General features: G+C 40.1%; 1 protein-coding gene across 1 annotated transcript in view; it reads right to left on the bottom strand.

Annotated features, from left to right (window-relative positions):
* Positions 1-8,820: 8,820 nt before the first annotated feature.
* The window catches only part of wls (Wnt ligand secretion mediator), a 72,273-nt gene continuing 66,638 nt past the window's right edge, over positions 8,821-14,455 (bottom strand). The window contains exons 10-12 of the mRNA XM_080836569.1: positions 14,320-14,403; positions 13,973-14,126; positions 8,821-9,019 (exon numbers count right to left, since the gene is read on the bottom strand). Of these exons, the coding sequence (XP_080692695.1) occupies positions 8,886-9,019; positions 13,973-14,126; positions 14,320-14,403 (372 nt within the window). The 3' untranslated portion in view covers positions 8,821-8,885. The remainder of the gene's footprint in view (positions 9,020-13,972; positions 14,127-14,319; positions 14,404-14,455) is intronic.

The following is a 14,455-nucleotide window of genomic DNA, read 5'->3' as shown; positions in this document are numbered from 1 at the left end:
ATAGAGCAAGCACAATGGCAGCAGGGGCAAGGGGAAAACTCCCTGTTAATCAGGAAGGAACCTTACGCAGAATCACGGCACACAAGGGGGGACCCATCTGCCGCAGATTAGCCTTTTTGCACGTTCAGGTTTAAAAAGAAAATCCCTGATAGAATAAATAGGGTTTTGGAAAAATTAAAATAAAACACCCATGGCAATTAAATAACTGCTTGAGAAAATGCACATTTATGACGTCTCTGTATTGACTGTAGACCAATTGTCACGCATTGAGCGTGACAGTCACTCATGTCGGTCTTTAATCATGCACTCCCGCCACACATCGTATTTCTCACACTGAAAAAAAACTCTAGGCTATTTAATGTGCCGCAGCGCACAATCATGACCTGGCCGCGCTACCCTCACCATGGAGGAATCAAGCATGTCTCCCGGGATCCCCTGGAGTTCTGACGGGAGGTGCCACTTATCAGCCAATCCAAAAAAAGAAATGGGCTACACAATCATAGATAGGCCTATCCTATATAAAGGCTAGATATCACAGCGGAGTCTTGAATGACCGCACAGGAGGCCGTTTTACGACAGGATAGCTTCCGGGAGGGATCAGTGGCAGTGTTGGGGGTAACGCGTTAGGGCCCGATCACACAGGACGCGACTTTTATATGCGCAGTCGCATCGAAAGCGCGTTGGCAAGATGCGCCTGGGGAAAAGCGCCTATGCGCCTGTGGAGTTAGCTAGCCAGCTAGCCTATTTGTTTTAAAGGCATTTACTCACCAGAGACGGCCAATTGGTTGCTCACGCAGGTCCACGCATGTGTCCGCCGTATAGAATTCGAATAATTATTACATCTGGAGTTGTACAATTGGCCTAGTGTGACATTGATGAGCTGTGCGACTCCGCGCCTTATGCTTAAAGTTGAGAATATTTTAACTTTTAGGCGCGCCTTTAAACCGCCAGAAAGGCGCGAGGCGTGGCGTTTAAAAGGCGCACATGAAAGGCGCGCCGTACCATAGGAAAACAATGGTTTTGCTAGCGACGCGCTTTTAAAAGTCGCGTCCTGTGTGATCGGCCCCTTAGAAGTAACGCGTTAAGGCGCTCACATGCTTGTCCGATCGTGCTCTCCGATCTCACGAGGCACGCCCTTAAACGCCCTCCTTGAAGTGGGACCACACCTTTGAGCACCTCGGAGAGCCATCCGAGGGTGTCGGATGGCCTCTGGAGCACCGCTAGAATTTTCTCACTATCCGATCCGAGCTGTCCGACACCCCTGTCTAAAATGACGTTTCCTGTTTCGTTCCCTATATGACAGCAAATCGCTGAGAGATCGCTCGGAACCTGGGGCTGGAGGTCCAGGAGTGCATTAGGAGTTGGAGGAAGATCAGGGACAAGTTTGTAAAAATGAAAAAAACTATGAAGGGCACCAGCGGCGATGCAGGAGGAAAACCGACATCTCCCTTCTTCCTTGCTCCATCGTGGCTCTCGCCGCATATAAAGCATAGGGAGACGTCGTCTAATTACAGCAATAATAAAAACATTTCTTGGTTTTCGAACAGCCTCTTTGTGTTTGAGTTAGCAGAGCATGCAGTGTAAATGATTAAATTGTAAAGAACCTGAATTGTAGACGTAAAAAAGCAGAACTGTTTGTGTGGTATAATAATAGAAAATATTCGACAATAACGCGAGCTTGGTCATTGTCGTTAGTAATTCATTTCACAACAACAGCCTCTGATCATTAGGCCTAACTAAAAATACACGGGATAAAAACAAACGATTTCTTATTTTATAGTTTGTTGTTGATGATGTAATGGCCTTGTAACATCATAATAAAGCGTTGGTAATCTCCACAGCCCCTCGTAGAACCATGCAGGTAGAGGTGAGTCGTACAATCATCAGATTAGAAAGGGCGTGCCTCTCGTGAAGTCGTACGAGGTGAATTGGATAACCATGCAGAGTACTTAGAGTAGGCTACTCTTATTTGTTTATTTCAGTAACGAGTAACCTAACGCGTTAGTTTTGCGAATTCAGCAATCAGTAACTCATTCTTTTCCAAAATAAGCACTCGTTACTCCGTTAATTTCCCTCGATAAGGAAAGTAAAGTCCCGGGTTTTCTGCATTTAGTCAGATGCTGCTGCTTGCGTTTGTGACTGCCCTGCTCCTTGCATCTCTCTCTCTCTCTGTGTGGGTGGGTGTGTGTGTGTGTGCGCGCGCACCTGTGTGTCCTGGAGGTACGCGCATTATTCTGAGTTACAGAGCGAAAAGGACAAGAACATAGTGGTAAAATGCAATCTGTGGTGATGAATAGGCTAAAGGTACCCTAGGTAGCCTTTTGTGCGCAGCCAATATGGTAAGCTACATTCTGTTAAAATAACTGCCTCTTACTGGAGTATGTTATTAATGGAAGCTGTTCTAATTATAAAAGGATGAATGCCTGTTAAATAAAACGTGCAATATGATGACTGTCTTTCCTGTCATTATGCTATAAGTTCATGATTGATTCATAAACAGTCAGCACTGTTGGTGCATCTAAAGGAGGATGTGTGTTGCAAGTTCATGTAGCAGCTTGCTAGCTAGCTGCCGTGAGGTATTGCTTTATGGCAATTAGTAAGCATATATCAGTAGTAGCTAGTCAACTCCCATCATGAACTGCATTGTCAGTCGTTTGATGTACGTGGGAAAATATAGAAAACCCATTGCCAAGTAAACAGAACATTAACTTAAGCTTGTGTGTTGTTGCGCTAGGCGGACACGCACGCACCCCAAACGCATTTTAATTGTTGGTAATGCAGGAGTACTCTAACGCGTTTCTTTTATTTATAGGTAACGTAGTAACGGTAGTAACGTAACGGATTACTTTCAAAAGTAAGATACCCAACACTGATCAGTGGTACGTTAGGTAACGTCAGTGATCTTCACAATCGTTTACACTCTTATCTCACGGAAATCTTGACAGATTTACAAATTACTTGATTTACAAACGTCATTACCTCCGGTAATAATTCTGGATGCTTGAACGTGTTGAAATGTGCAGCTTAATTGTGTATCACGGCTATTGTGTATCAGTCATTTTACATTAATTGGCGAGGCATCATTTTTCTTTCTTTTCAATATAACTGAAGTTGCACATAATAAAACTGAAGTTGCACATGATTTCCAATGGGGTTGGTTTGTTAAACATCTTACATTATGATTTTGACAGGAAATTGCTGACTTTATTGCCAATGAAGATGCCAGACTTTTGTGCAGCCTGCTCTATTGAACGTTCCGTCGAAACGAGAACCCGTGGGATCACCTTTATTTTATTTTTTATTTTATTCAGTAATATTGCTTTTATAAAGGTGATAATAATAGTATACATTTATCTCCTGTTGCCATTCTGTATGCTGAGTTGTAGTAGCCTAGACATTAATTTTACATAAATAGCTTGTGCATGTGTATTTATTGCACCTATCTGTTTTGATCTGTTATTTTTATATGAAAACCCATGTTTATAATTCTTCATAAGTTTGCAGTGGCATGACTACATATCTTACGTTTACAACAAACCAACCCGTTTGAAAATCAGTTGAAAATTGAGCAAGTTCGGGTTATTTAAAAAGTATACCACTACCAACACAATGTTAAGGGTGAGCGAGCTATCCTGTCGCAAAATGGCCGCCATCTGCGGCCATTCGACTCCGTCGGCCAGAAACGCTAGCCTTTATATATATTTATCTCCCTCTGGAACGAAATACTGTTTTCTGATTGGCTAATGGGGTGTACATTTAGTTTGTGGAACCGCACACCTTGGACGTACACAATAGCCAATCAGAAAAAACGTATCTTTTGTATCTGGGTAAGATTTAATCCAGCAGCCAATGAAAAATAAAGCATCCTGGCATTGCGCGCGACTGATCTTCTAAAAGTTTCGTTCACCTGAGGAAACCACTGGAGCTCTGTGCATCAGTCCTCTACAAGGAGTAAGGTCGAATCTCGATTCTTCCCCTTGCCCCTTTTGCTTTGTCTTGTCTTTGTCTTAACCCTAGCACTTGCAAGTGTAAGGGCCAAGGGCTGAAAACTTTCCCCTATGAAATGAGACGCCACTCGGTTTCGGGTCACTTGGCGTTGCTGTATAATACAGGATGGTACATGTAAAGCACAGGTCGATGTCTTCAAACAAGTGCTGTAATTCACAGATATCAAACGGAGTTCGCGGATAAGTTATCTGTAGACATGCGTGACTGTATGAGCTATGAAACTAGCGATTTAAAAAAAGTTTCAATTATGGTTGCAAATATATATACGACTGTATAGAGCACAAAACTAGACTGTCGTAATTGTTTTGTGGACGGTACATGTAAAGCACGGATCGATGTCTCCAAAGCAAGTGCTGTCATTCACAGATATCAAACGTAATTCGTGGATAATAAAGTTATCTGTACACATGCATGGAGTCAGGCTAGTCCTAGCAAGCTACCATATAATCCAATGAAGTGGTGGCATACGTGCTAATTGTAACCTAAAACTACCGTTTGAAAGCTTCAGTTAAGACCTACAATACTATGCATAGTTCGTGTAGCACATTTCAGATCAAACCGAGTCATTATAAACATATAAAAAGTTGTGTAGATAGCTTTATTCATGTAAAATGTTCCTCGCTTCAAGCAGCCATTTAAAAAAAAAAAAAATCCCGAGCTGGTTTCGCTGTGTGCTCTGGGATAGCCCTTGGAGGAGCAAGGTAGCTCTCCGATCAGTTTAAAAACGAGGGCCATACACCACTTAATCTTACCCCTTAATCTTGATCAAATTGGGTATTGAGACACCACTAGCTCTCACATGAACGCGCAACTTCAAGGGTAAGGGGAAAGATAAGGGGTAAGGGGAAGTATTGAGATTGGGCTTAAGTCGTCTCCTGTTTTAATGTTACGTCAAATTCAGAATGGTTTGATAAAAGCAATGACAACTTGACTGCAGTTAGAGAATTTTTCCCAGATAATAAGCATCAGTTTTTAATGAGTGTTTGTAGCCAACAAAGAGCACCTCCCTTCCAAACTGGCACCTTGGCTTAACCTGCACTTAAGCAGCAACAGGCCCGCACTTATTTTTTATTCTTTCTATGTCGTTTTATAAGCAGTATTTATTGTTACACCAGGTTTTTTAATGCTCTTAGCTTAATTGTTCTCTCCCTTGTACGTCGCTTTGGACAAAAGCGTCTGCTAAATGACTAAATGTAACACAGTTTTAGGCTACAGCCTGCCTTTTCACTATAGCTTTGAATCCGAACTTCGTTACTAGTAGGCTATAATGAATTCAATTAGGCCTATTAAAAATATATTCAGCATATAATTAGAACGAATATTAGGCAGACCTTAATATTCAATTATGTTATGGGCATTATTTTTTGTAGGCTAAATGTGTTTGCTTGAACATTATATTCAGATTCCGAGGCTTCTTCACGCCTGGTGAAGTTGTGAATCGCGAACTCATTAGGCATTTCTGTTTCAGTTTCAGTTTGTTTGATGTTTGATGAAGAGGTTGTACATTAATAAACATTAAAATGTAAATGCACCCAATTCCAATTGTAGCCAAAAGGCTAGTTTCCATTGGCAGTCCCCCTGCCAGAGTGAAAAAGGCTAAACAACATTAACGTATATCAAACACAATTGACAAAATAAAATAAAATCCCAATATATAAGTTCTACTGCTTACCCACTAATGCTCACATTTTTTGATAATTTATTAACCATTTTTTAAGATTTATTTTAAAGCTGTTGAATGAGGTTGATGCTCTAATGTTCTGTGGGAATTGTTCCATTCCCGGGCTGACCTAACTGAGAAAACCGACTGTCCAAATACACTTTTTTTTTCAAAGGAATATCACATCCACGTCTCCTCTTGCTGCCCTTGAGTAGCACTGGTTGCTGCTGTTCTAAACTTGACAAGGCTGCATAGTGTGGCGGGGGGGGCCATAAAAACCGGATTTTGAACATTAAACAGCAGTTCTAAAATATGATCAGATTGTCCCAACTTAAAAGTCTGTAGGCCTACTTATGGAGGACTGAACAGTGATGGTGTGAATTAGGTTTTTTGTCAAGTATTTTGAGAGCCTGTTTGTGAAGAGACATGACTGGTTTAAGAGTAGCCTAGTGGAGTTTGCAGTTGACCAGGTGGGTAAGCACTGGTTAATGTGTGATAAAATCAATGAGAACATATACATTTTAGCAGCCTCAGTGGACATGTGATTTCTAAAGATGCCTAAAGTTGGCCAAGGTGAATTTTAAATGTTTGCATATTTTTCTTACATGTTTTTTAAAAGTAAGTTGATTATCAATCAAGATACCAAGACTAGTAGACTACTACTAATACAAGCATGTTATAAATATCCTGGCCATGGATGCATTAATCATTGCATCTGTCTTTCAATGATGTCAGGTAAAAAACAAACGAGTATACTGGTGCTCTATCTGCAGCCAAGAGAACTCCTGTGTCCATCAAACAATCTGTTCTTTGTATTCTGTGAAATAATACGGCTTAATATTCAACTGACTTGCAAACTGACGGTTGGTGCTAATCGTAAGTAATTCTGGTCTCTGATTGGTTCAAATCAATCAAGTGCTTGCTCTAGGGGGTTCAGGCTTTGGACTCTTGTCTTGAGGTAACTTCAATTGTCATTCGCTCTATATAAATTAACAACATTTAATTGAATTGAATTCTGGGTATGGGGGCAATGACGCAGGTAAAAAAAATCTGCAAATGTGTCCTGTACCAGCTCACCTAAATTATGCCATCATTCAAGTTCATTTTATTAAGTAAAACTAAATTAACAAATTAACAAGAGAAGTCCCCAATGAGTCTTTATGAATAATCACAGTTTTTGGGTTAAAAGTACTACAAGCACCTGAGTAAGGTCCCAGAAGGCAAAGGTACTGTTTTGAAGCTGGCATCTTCAGCCCATACATTTGTGTCAAATGTCATGGAGGTGTAAATGAGGGCAGCCAAGAAATTTGAAGGTGAAATACTGATTTCCAATTTCCTCAAATGCACCATCCAGAACCCTGGCAATTAAAGAACCCCTGGATTAAAAAAATGGTAAAACGCATGATTTATGCCTGTGTTGGAAAAAATGGAACCTGAAGGTGGCATGTAGCAGCCGTTTGCACTTAATTTGTCAATCCATACTGGAGTGAAAATATCTAGGTGTTCAGCAATTTAAATATACCCAAGTTTTAGTTTAGTGGAAAAGATGTGGTACGAACTGAACTTGTTATAAATTATATAAAATCAGCAAATATATAAATAAATAGCCCGAAAACAAAAAGCTACGATACAATGTAAAACTCATCTTTATTAAGCACTTCATAAAATATATTTGCAGTCTAACATACATTACATATTTGCAGTTCAAAAAGAGTGAGGCCAGATTACATGCAGGGCCACATATATCAACAGTGCATACGCATTGTGCTGAGCACTTTCCTACGTAGAAAACGATCCTTATGAAAAGATACATCATGGAAAAACATGTACCTCTGTGCTTGGTGTCAAGGGGGTGTACACATTATATTCGTAATTTGAAGATTGGCGAAACCAAGAGGAATTAATGTTGATTCTAGTAGGCTAAACAGCCCGTGTATCAATCATGTGGATATGAATTCCATATGTATTGTTCCCTTTGTGGGTTTAATCCTGTTGTAACTGAATAGGTAATGTAACCATCTTAACAACTGAATGGAGCAGAATTGCCAGATTGACTTCAAGGTATATTAAACAGCATGGAGGCCAGTTTTTTCAGCAATATCAGGTTTTGCCAATGTAACTGCCTTCTGCCTGCCTGTCTGTCCGTCTTCCATTGGGATGTTTACCTAGAACAGTTCTTTCTAAGCTTATCCGACCTGTTTAAGGTGTTTCTCAACCCATATATGGATAATTGTAGGAGACGTTAAATGCATTCATGTCCACATGATTTTAGTAATGGTCGTATGATGTGTTTGATGACAGATGAAAAACCGCAGTACAATGAGGACAATGCATGTTCCTACATGGAACACGGTCCTTTGACAAGTTGTATGCAAAGATTGATACACCTGGCCGTTGGTCTGGTCCAATCCTCGGAGCACAGTCACTAAATAGCTAAGAAATAGTTTACATTGTATGCAACACATCTAAAAGAAAAAAGAACTACACTAATAGGGCACTCGGAGAGCAAAGATCTTCAACCTATCTTGCAATGAAAACAAAAGCAAAAACATTATTTGAAGGTTCACGCCGTGACTCAGATCTGCTTCAAAATTGAATGGGCTTTTTACTTGGCCTATGACACACCCCTCCATGAAATCATGAAAATCAATTTTGCGTGATTCTAAAGACAAACAAACAAACCAAACTGAAAACATGCGCTCCATGATGGAGGTGATGGAGGCATGGGGACACACAACATCAGAATGACTAACTCAGAGAAGAAGAAGAAATACTTGACAAAATGGGCAATGGGCACATGCTAAATGAGAAAGCAAATTTACGGGGACATAATTCAAGACGAAATGATTAGAGATGTGTAAAGATTTAATTTGTACCGAGATACATACAGCCTAAAGAACTTAAAATGGCAAAGTGCAAGGGGAAAAACTTAGCCTTAAATGTAATTTTTCCCTTTTCCCTCTCATTTTCAAAATATACCAATTGGCATTACCAATGGAATTACAAAAGTCATACTTTAATTTGTACCTACCTAATAACTACCCCAACCTTCCTTAGGGGGAAAGGCCCCATATATATATATATATATATATATATATATATATATATATATATATATAAAAATATATATATATATATTTCCAGACCTTTTCTTTTTGGGTAACATACAGGTACTGATGGATAGAAAAGCGATAGGATGAGAGTGTGGGTCTGATGGCTACTCCTGGGCCTCTTTGCCCGTCATCTTGTAGATCTCTGTTGGACCATCCACGTGAGTAATGGTGGTGGTCAGCTGAATCTCCTCTCCACTGCTGGTTCCTTGACCCCCTGAGCAGATCAGATTCGCATTTACTGAGGGCAAAAAATGTAAATTAAAATACATACATTATTCACAATATTGAGTGCATGCACAGAGAGAGAGGTAGATAGAGGGGAGAGAAAAGCAAAGCAGCCATTTAAGGGCACTTGAGATCGGGAAGGTGATGAAGACAGAGAGACAGACAAAGCAATAAAGGAAGGTAGGTAGGTAGGTAGGTAGGTAGGTAGGTAGGTAGGTAGGTAGCTACAGTGCCCTCCACAAATATTGGCACCCCTAGTGAATATGAGTAAAACAGGCTATGAAAAAATATGTCTTTGCTGTTTATCCTCTTGGTCTTTCACTCAAAATATTCACAAAAATCTTACCTTTTCATTGAAGTAAAATTATTGAAAAAAAAAAAAAACTGTTGACATTAAATACATATTTTCCCCCAAAACATGTGTGCCACAATTGCACCCCTTAATTTAATGTTTTGTGCAGCCTCCCTTTGCCAAGATAACAGCTCTGAGTCTTCTCCTATAATGCGTGATGAGGTTGGTGAACACATGGCACGGGATCTGAGACCATTCCTACATGCACTATCTCTCCAGATCCTTCAGATTATGATGTCAACGTTTTGTAGACTCGGCTTCAGCTCATCCCACAGATTTTCTATGGGGTTTAGGTCGGGGGACTGTGATGGCCATGGCAAAACCTTTATTTTGCGGACGGTGAACCATTTTTGTGTTGATTTTGAGGTGTGCTTCGGATCATTGTCCTGCTGGAAGGTCCAACCACGGCCCATTCATGTGTTTGGAGCTTTCTGGAGGGGGCTGTTAGGTTTTCATTTAATATTTGCTGGTATTTGATGTAGTCCATGATACCATGTATCCTAACAAGATGTCCAGGGCCTTTGGAAGAAAAACAGCCCCACAACATCAAAGATCCATCACCATACTTCATATTGGGTATGGGGTGCTCTTCTGTATGGCTATCTTTCTGTCGACGCCAAACCCACCTTTGATGTTTGTTGCCAAAAAGCTTTATTTTGGTCTCATCTGACCATATAACTCGGTCCCATTGAAAGTCTGACTTACATTTGCCAAAGTAGACGCTTTAGTTTGTTGTTAATTGACAGAAGAGGCTTTTTTCTGGCAACCCTCCAAAACAACCTGTGGTGATGTAGGTGGCGTCTGATGGTAGTTTTGGAGACTTTCTGACCCCAAGACTCAACTAACCTCTACAATTCTCCAGCTGTGATCCTTGGAGATTATTTTGCCAGTCAAACCATCCTCCTCACGGTGCGTGGGGTCAATTTACAGACAGGTCCATATTTTTTCATAGCCTGTTTTGCTCATATTCACTAGGGGTGCCAATAGTTGTGGAGGGCACTGTAGATAGATAGGAAGGGATGGGGACATACTGAGTTAAGACACAAAGAAATTAAGGAAGAGGTGGGCTGTTGATGAAGATATTAAAATACTTTTAGGTACTTTAATTTACCACACCCATGTATAAACTTCAGTCTATTCAATGTAACATCATCCCGTCACGTTAAACAAAATGCCATGTAGTTGTGCTGCTGCAAGTGCTACTAGCCATTTAGAAGGTACCGGATGAGCACTTAAAGCAAAAATGCTACACCCTCTCATACGAAGACACACACTCACAGTCTACCTCATTCCCACTCACAGTAAAAAGCATGCATTTATAAAGTGTTTATTTTGTGTTCTGGTGTTATGCGAGGAATGGACGCTAAATGTTTAAGTTGAATCAATAACAGATCCCCTGGCAACCACTGAATGAACTTGTTTGAGAAGGGCAAGGGGGACTTCACCCCGCTCATTCACTACATTGGAATCAGAGTAAGCCCTTGCTCCAGTAATATCCCCCTTTTTCTCTCAGGACCTATTCATGAGTATGTGAGTCTATTTAACATCATCCACCAGTGGTTGTGAACACAGTGAACCCACCCCAATTAAACTCTGCTTCAGGTTAGGCAGCAAACAAATGTTACTTAGTTGCTATGGTAGCCTTGTTGTGATTCTAGCTAACTAGCCAGCATGCTAGGTAGCTAAAGGACACTATAAACTAGAAAATGCATTTCCTGAAGGAAATACCAGTGCATGAAATGCAAAAGTTAAGAAAGAACGAATAAAAGAAAAGAAAAGGAAAGAACAGTAAAAGAAGGAAAGAAGAAAGGAAAGAAGAGTGAAGAAAGGAAAGAAGAGTGAAGAAAGGAAATTAGAGTGGAAGAAGGAAAGAAGAGTGGAAGAAGGAAAGAAGAGTGAAGAAAGAGAAGAAGAGTGGAAGAAGAGCCGAAGAAGATAAGAAGAAAAGAAAGAAGAGTGAAAGAAGGAAAGAAGAAAGGAAAAAGGTAAGAAGAGTGGAAGAAGGGAAGAAGAAAGGAAAGAAGAGTGGAAGAAGGAAAGAAGAAAGTAAAGAAGAGTAGAAAGAAGGAAAGAAGAAAGGAAAGAAGAGAGGAAGAAACAAAGTAAGGAAAGAAGAGTGAACAAGAGTGGCTCTGGATAAAGACAGTAAAGAGAGAGTGAAAATGTTGAAAGAAGGAGAAAAAAAAGAGTGAAGCAGAGAGATGGAGTGTGAGAGAAAGTAGAGTGAGAGTGATAGAGAGAAAGAAGGAGAGAGAGAAAAAAGTACAGTATGGAAGGTGTCTATTAATATTCCTAGTTATACAGTTGAATGGAGAGGTACAGAGAGAAGAGGACCCTTGGAGGCTTGCCGCAGGTGTCAGTGAAGCACAGGTGCAAGCCAGTTTAATTACCCTATTATGATGTCATAATGGCCCAATGTAAGTCAATGGGAAAATTTAGATTAGTTTTTCTTTAATAACTTAAAAAGTATAAAGTTTAGAAAAGTGAAAAATACATAGCATAAGTGTCCTTTACAAGACCTACGCGACAAAGTTTGAATGAAGTTTCTACGTTAAGCGGTTTGAGCTGAATTAATCGCAGAAAAAGGTAAGAAGAACTAGAAAATGCATTTCCTGAAGGAAATACCAGTGCATGAAATGCAAAAGTTAAGAAAGAACGAATAAAAGAAAAGAAAAGTGAAAGAAGGAAGGAAGAAAGGAAAGAACAGTAAAAGAAGGAAAGAAGAGTGGAAGAAGGAAAGAAGAAAGGAAAGAAGAGTGAAGAAAGGAAAGAAGAGTGGAAGAAAGAAAGAAGAGTGGAAGAAGGGAAGAAGAAAGGAAAGAAGAGTGAAGAAAGGAAATTAGAGTGGAAGAAGGAAAGAAGAAGGGAAAGAAGAGTGGAAGAAGGGAAGAAGAGCCAAAGAAGATAAGAAGAAAAGAAAGAAGAGTGAAAGAAGGAAAGAAGAAAAGAAAAAGGTAAGAAGAGTGGAAGAAGGGAAGAAGAAAGGAAAGAAGAGTGGAAGAAGAGTGGCTATGGATAAAGACAGTAAAGAGAGAGTGAAAATATTGAAAGAAGGAGAAAAAAAGAGTGAAGCAGAGAGATGGAGTGTGAGAGAAAGTAGAGTGAGAGTGATGGAGAGAAAGGAGAGAGAGAAAAAAAGTACAGTATGGAAGGTGTCTTAATATTCCTAGTTATACAGTTGAATGGAGAGGTACAGAGAGAAGAGGACCCTTGGAGGCTTGCCGCAGGTGTCAGTGAAGCACAGGTGCAAGCCAGTTTAATTACCCTATTATGATGTCATAATGGCCCAATGTAAGTCAATGGGAAAATTCAGATTTTTCTTTAATAACTTAAAAAGTATTAAGTGTAGAAAAGTGAAAAATACATAGCATAAGTGTCCTTTACAAGACCTACGCGACAAAGTTTGAATGAAGTTTCTACGTTAAGCGGTTCGGGCTGAATTAATCGCAGAAAAAGGTAACAAGAATAAGAAGAAGAAGCCTAGGAATAACAATACAGAAGAAGAAGAAGAAGAAGAAGAAGAAGAAGAAGAAGAAGAAGAAGAAGAAGAAGAAGAAGAAGAAGAAGAAGAAGAAGAAGAAGAAGAAGAAGAAGAAGAAGAAGAAGAAGAAGAAGAAGAAGAAGAAGAAGAAGAAGAAGAAGAAGAAGAAGAAGAAGAAGAAGAAGAAGAAGAAGAAGAAGAAGAAGAAGAAGAAGAAGAAGAAGAAGAAGAAGAAGAAGAAGAAGAAGAAGAAGAAGAAGAAGAAGAAGAAGAAGAAGAAGAAGAAGAAGAAGATGCCTAGGAATAACAATACAGGGCATTTCATGCACTGTAATAACCTTAAACTGTTTAAATGCCAGAGTTCCATTTGCATGGCATGATAGCTAGTTATCTAGCTGATTTTACAGTGTCCTAAAATGATAATAGGAAAAGTTAGAACCCCTCAGCTTTTAACATGAGTTCACATCCCTGACCAAAATTGGACATGATCACTTGACATTGTCCCCGGGCACCATAAAAGCTGCCCACTGCTCCTGGCTGTCTTTGAGGAAGGACAAGGACTTCAGGATGGGTTAAAGACAGAGGACAAATTTCACCGGCGACCTCATCAGCATGCGCGTGTGTATGTGTGTGTGTGTGATCTGTGTCGCTGCCCAATGCACGTGTATGGTGTTGTGTTTCGTGCTGTGTGACAATAAAAAATGACTGACTTTTTACACACCTCTCGCAAAGTTTCGAGCTCTGTAATACCCCGTTAAATAGGCTACAGTTAGGTGGGAATACACACACCTATTTCTTTATCGTAGTGGAAGACTAAGTGTGAATGAAAATGTGTTCTATCCCATGTTTTTAAATGGCTTTCATATGTGAAAGAGAGAATGGTAGAGAGACCCATTCTACCTGGCAGAGGTCCTGTGCACATTACTAACTTCCAGGCGAATGCATTCCCCTGCTCAGACCGCACCCGAGTGATAACCACCGGGCTGCAGAAATGGGACTAAAACTATTTTGAATCGTGGTTAATAGTCGGAAAATGGTGTCGGAAAGTGGTTGGTAACTGAGATTCAAAACATAATTGATCTCATTCGTCTTTAAAGGACTGAAGTTGGATCTTTCTTGAGTGAAATCCTTACCACCAGACTGCTCGTCGCCGTAGTGTTTGTGTGACGGTGCGTACAGGAAGAGAAGAGCAAACACATAGAGGTTCCACATGCCGTAGATCCCAGTGAAGAAGGCACTGTTCACCTGAACCGTGTAGTCTCCCCAATGCCAATGACCTTCATTCACCTGTTTGTGGATAGAAGAGGAACAGAACTCTCCATCACAAAACCCAGCAAAATTCATAATGTCCAAATAGAAGGGAAATAGATGGTAGAGGATGTAGTGCATGAAAAACAAATCCCTGCTTAGCTTTTCCCAGTACTTAACATACCATTTAGACATTTTTTTAAATTAGAACCCGTATTTAGACAAGGCATACCTGACTGATGATGAAGAAGATGACTGTCATTGCAGCACATGCCAGTGTGACGAGCATAAGAAACTTGAAACGGAAGATTAGACCCTGGGAGAAATTGTGGTCAGAAATGACAAAAGTATGGTTATTTTTTCTATTG

The sequence above is a fragment of the Sprattus sprattus genome (genome assembly GCF_963457725.1).
Source record: "Sprattus sprattus genome assembly, chromosome: 4".
NCBI classification, from domain to species: domain Eukaryota; kingdom Metazoa; phylum Chordata; class Actinopteri; order Clupeiformes; family Clupeidae; genus Sprattus; species Sprattus sprattus.
This window is presented reverse-complemented; position numbering and strand designations above follow the sequence as displayed.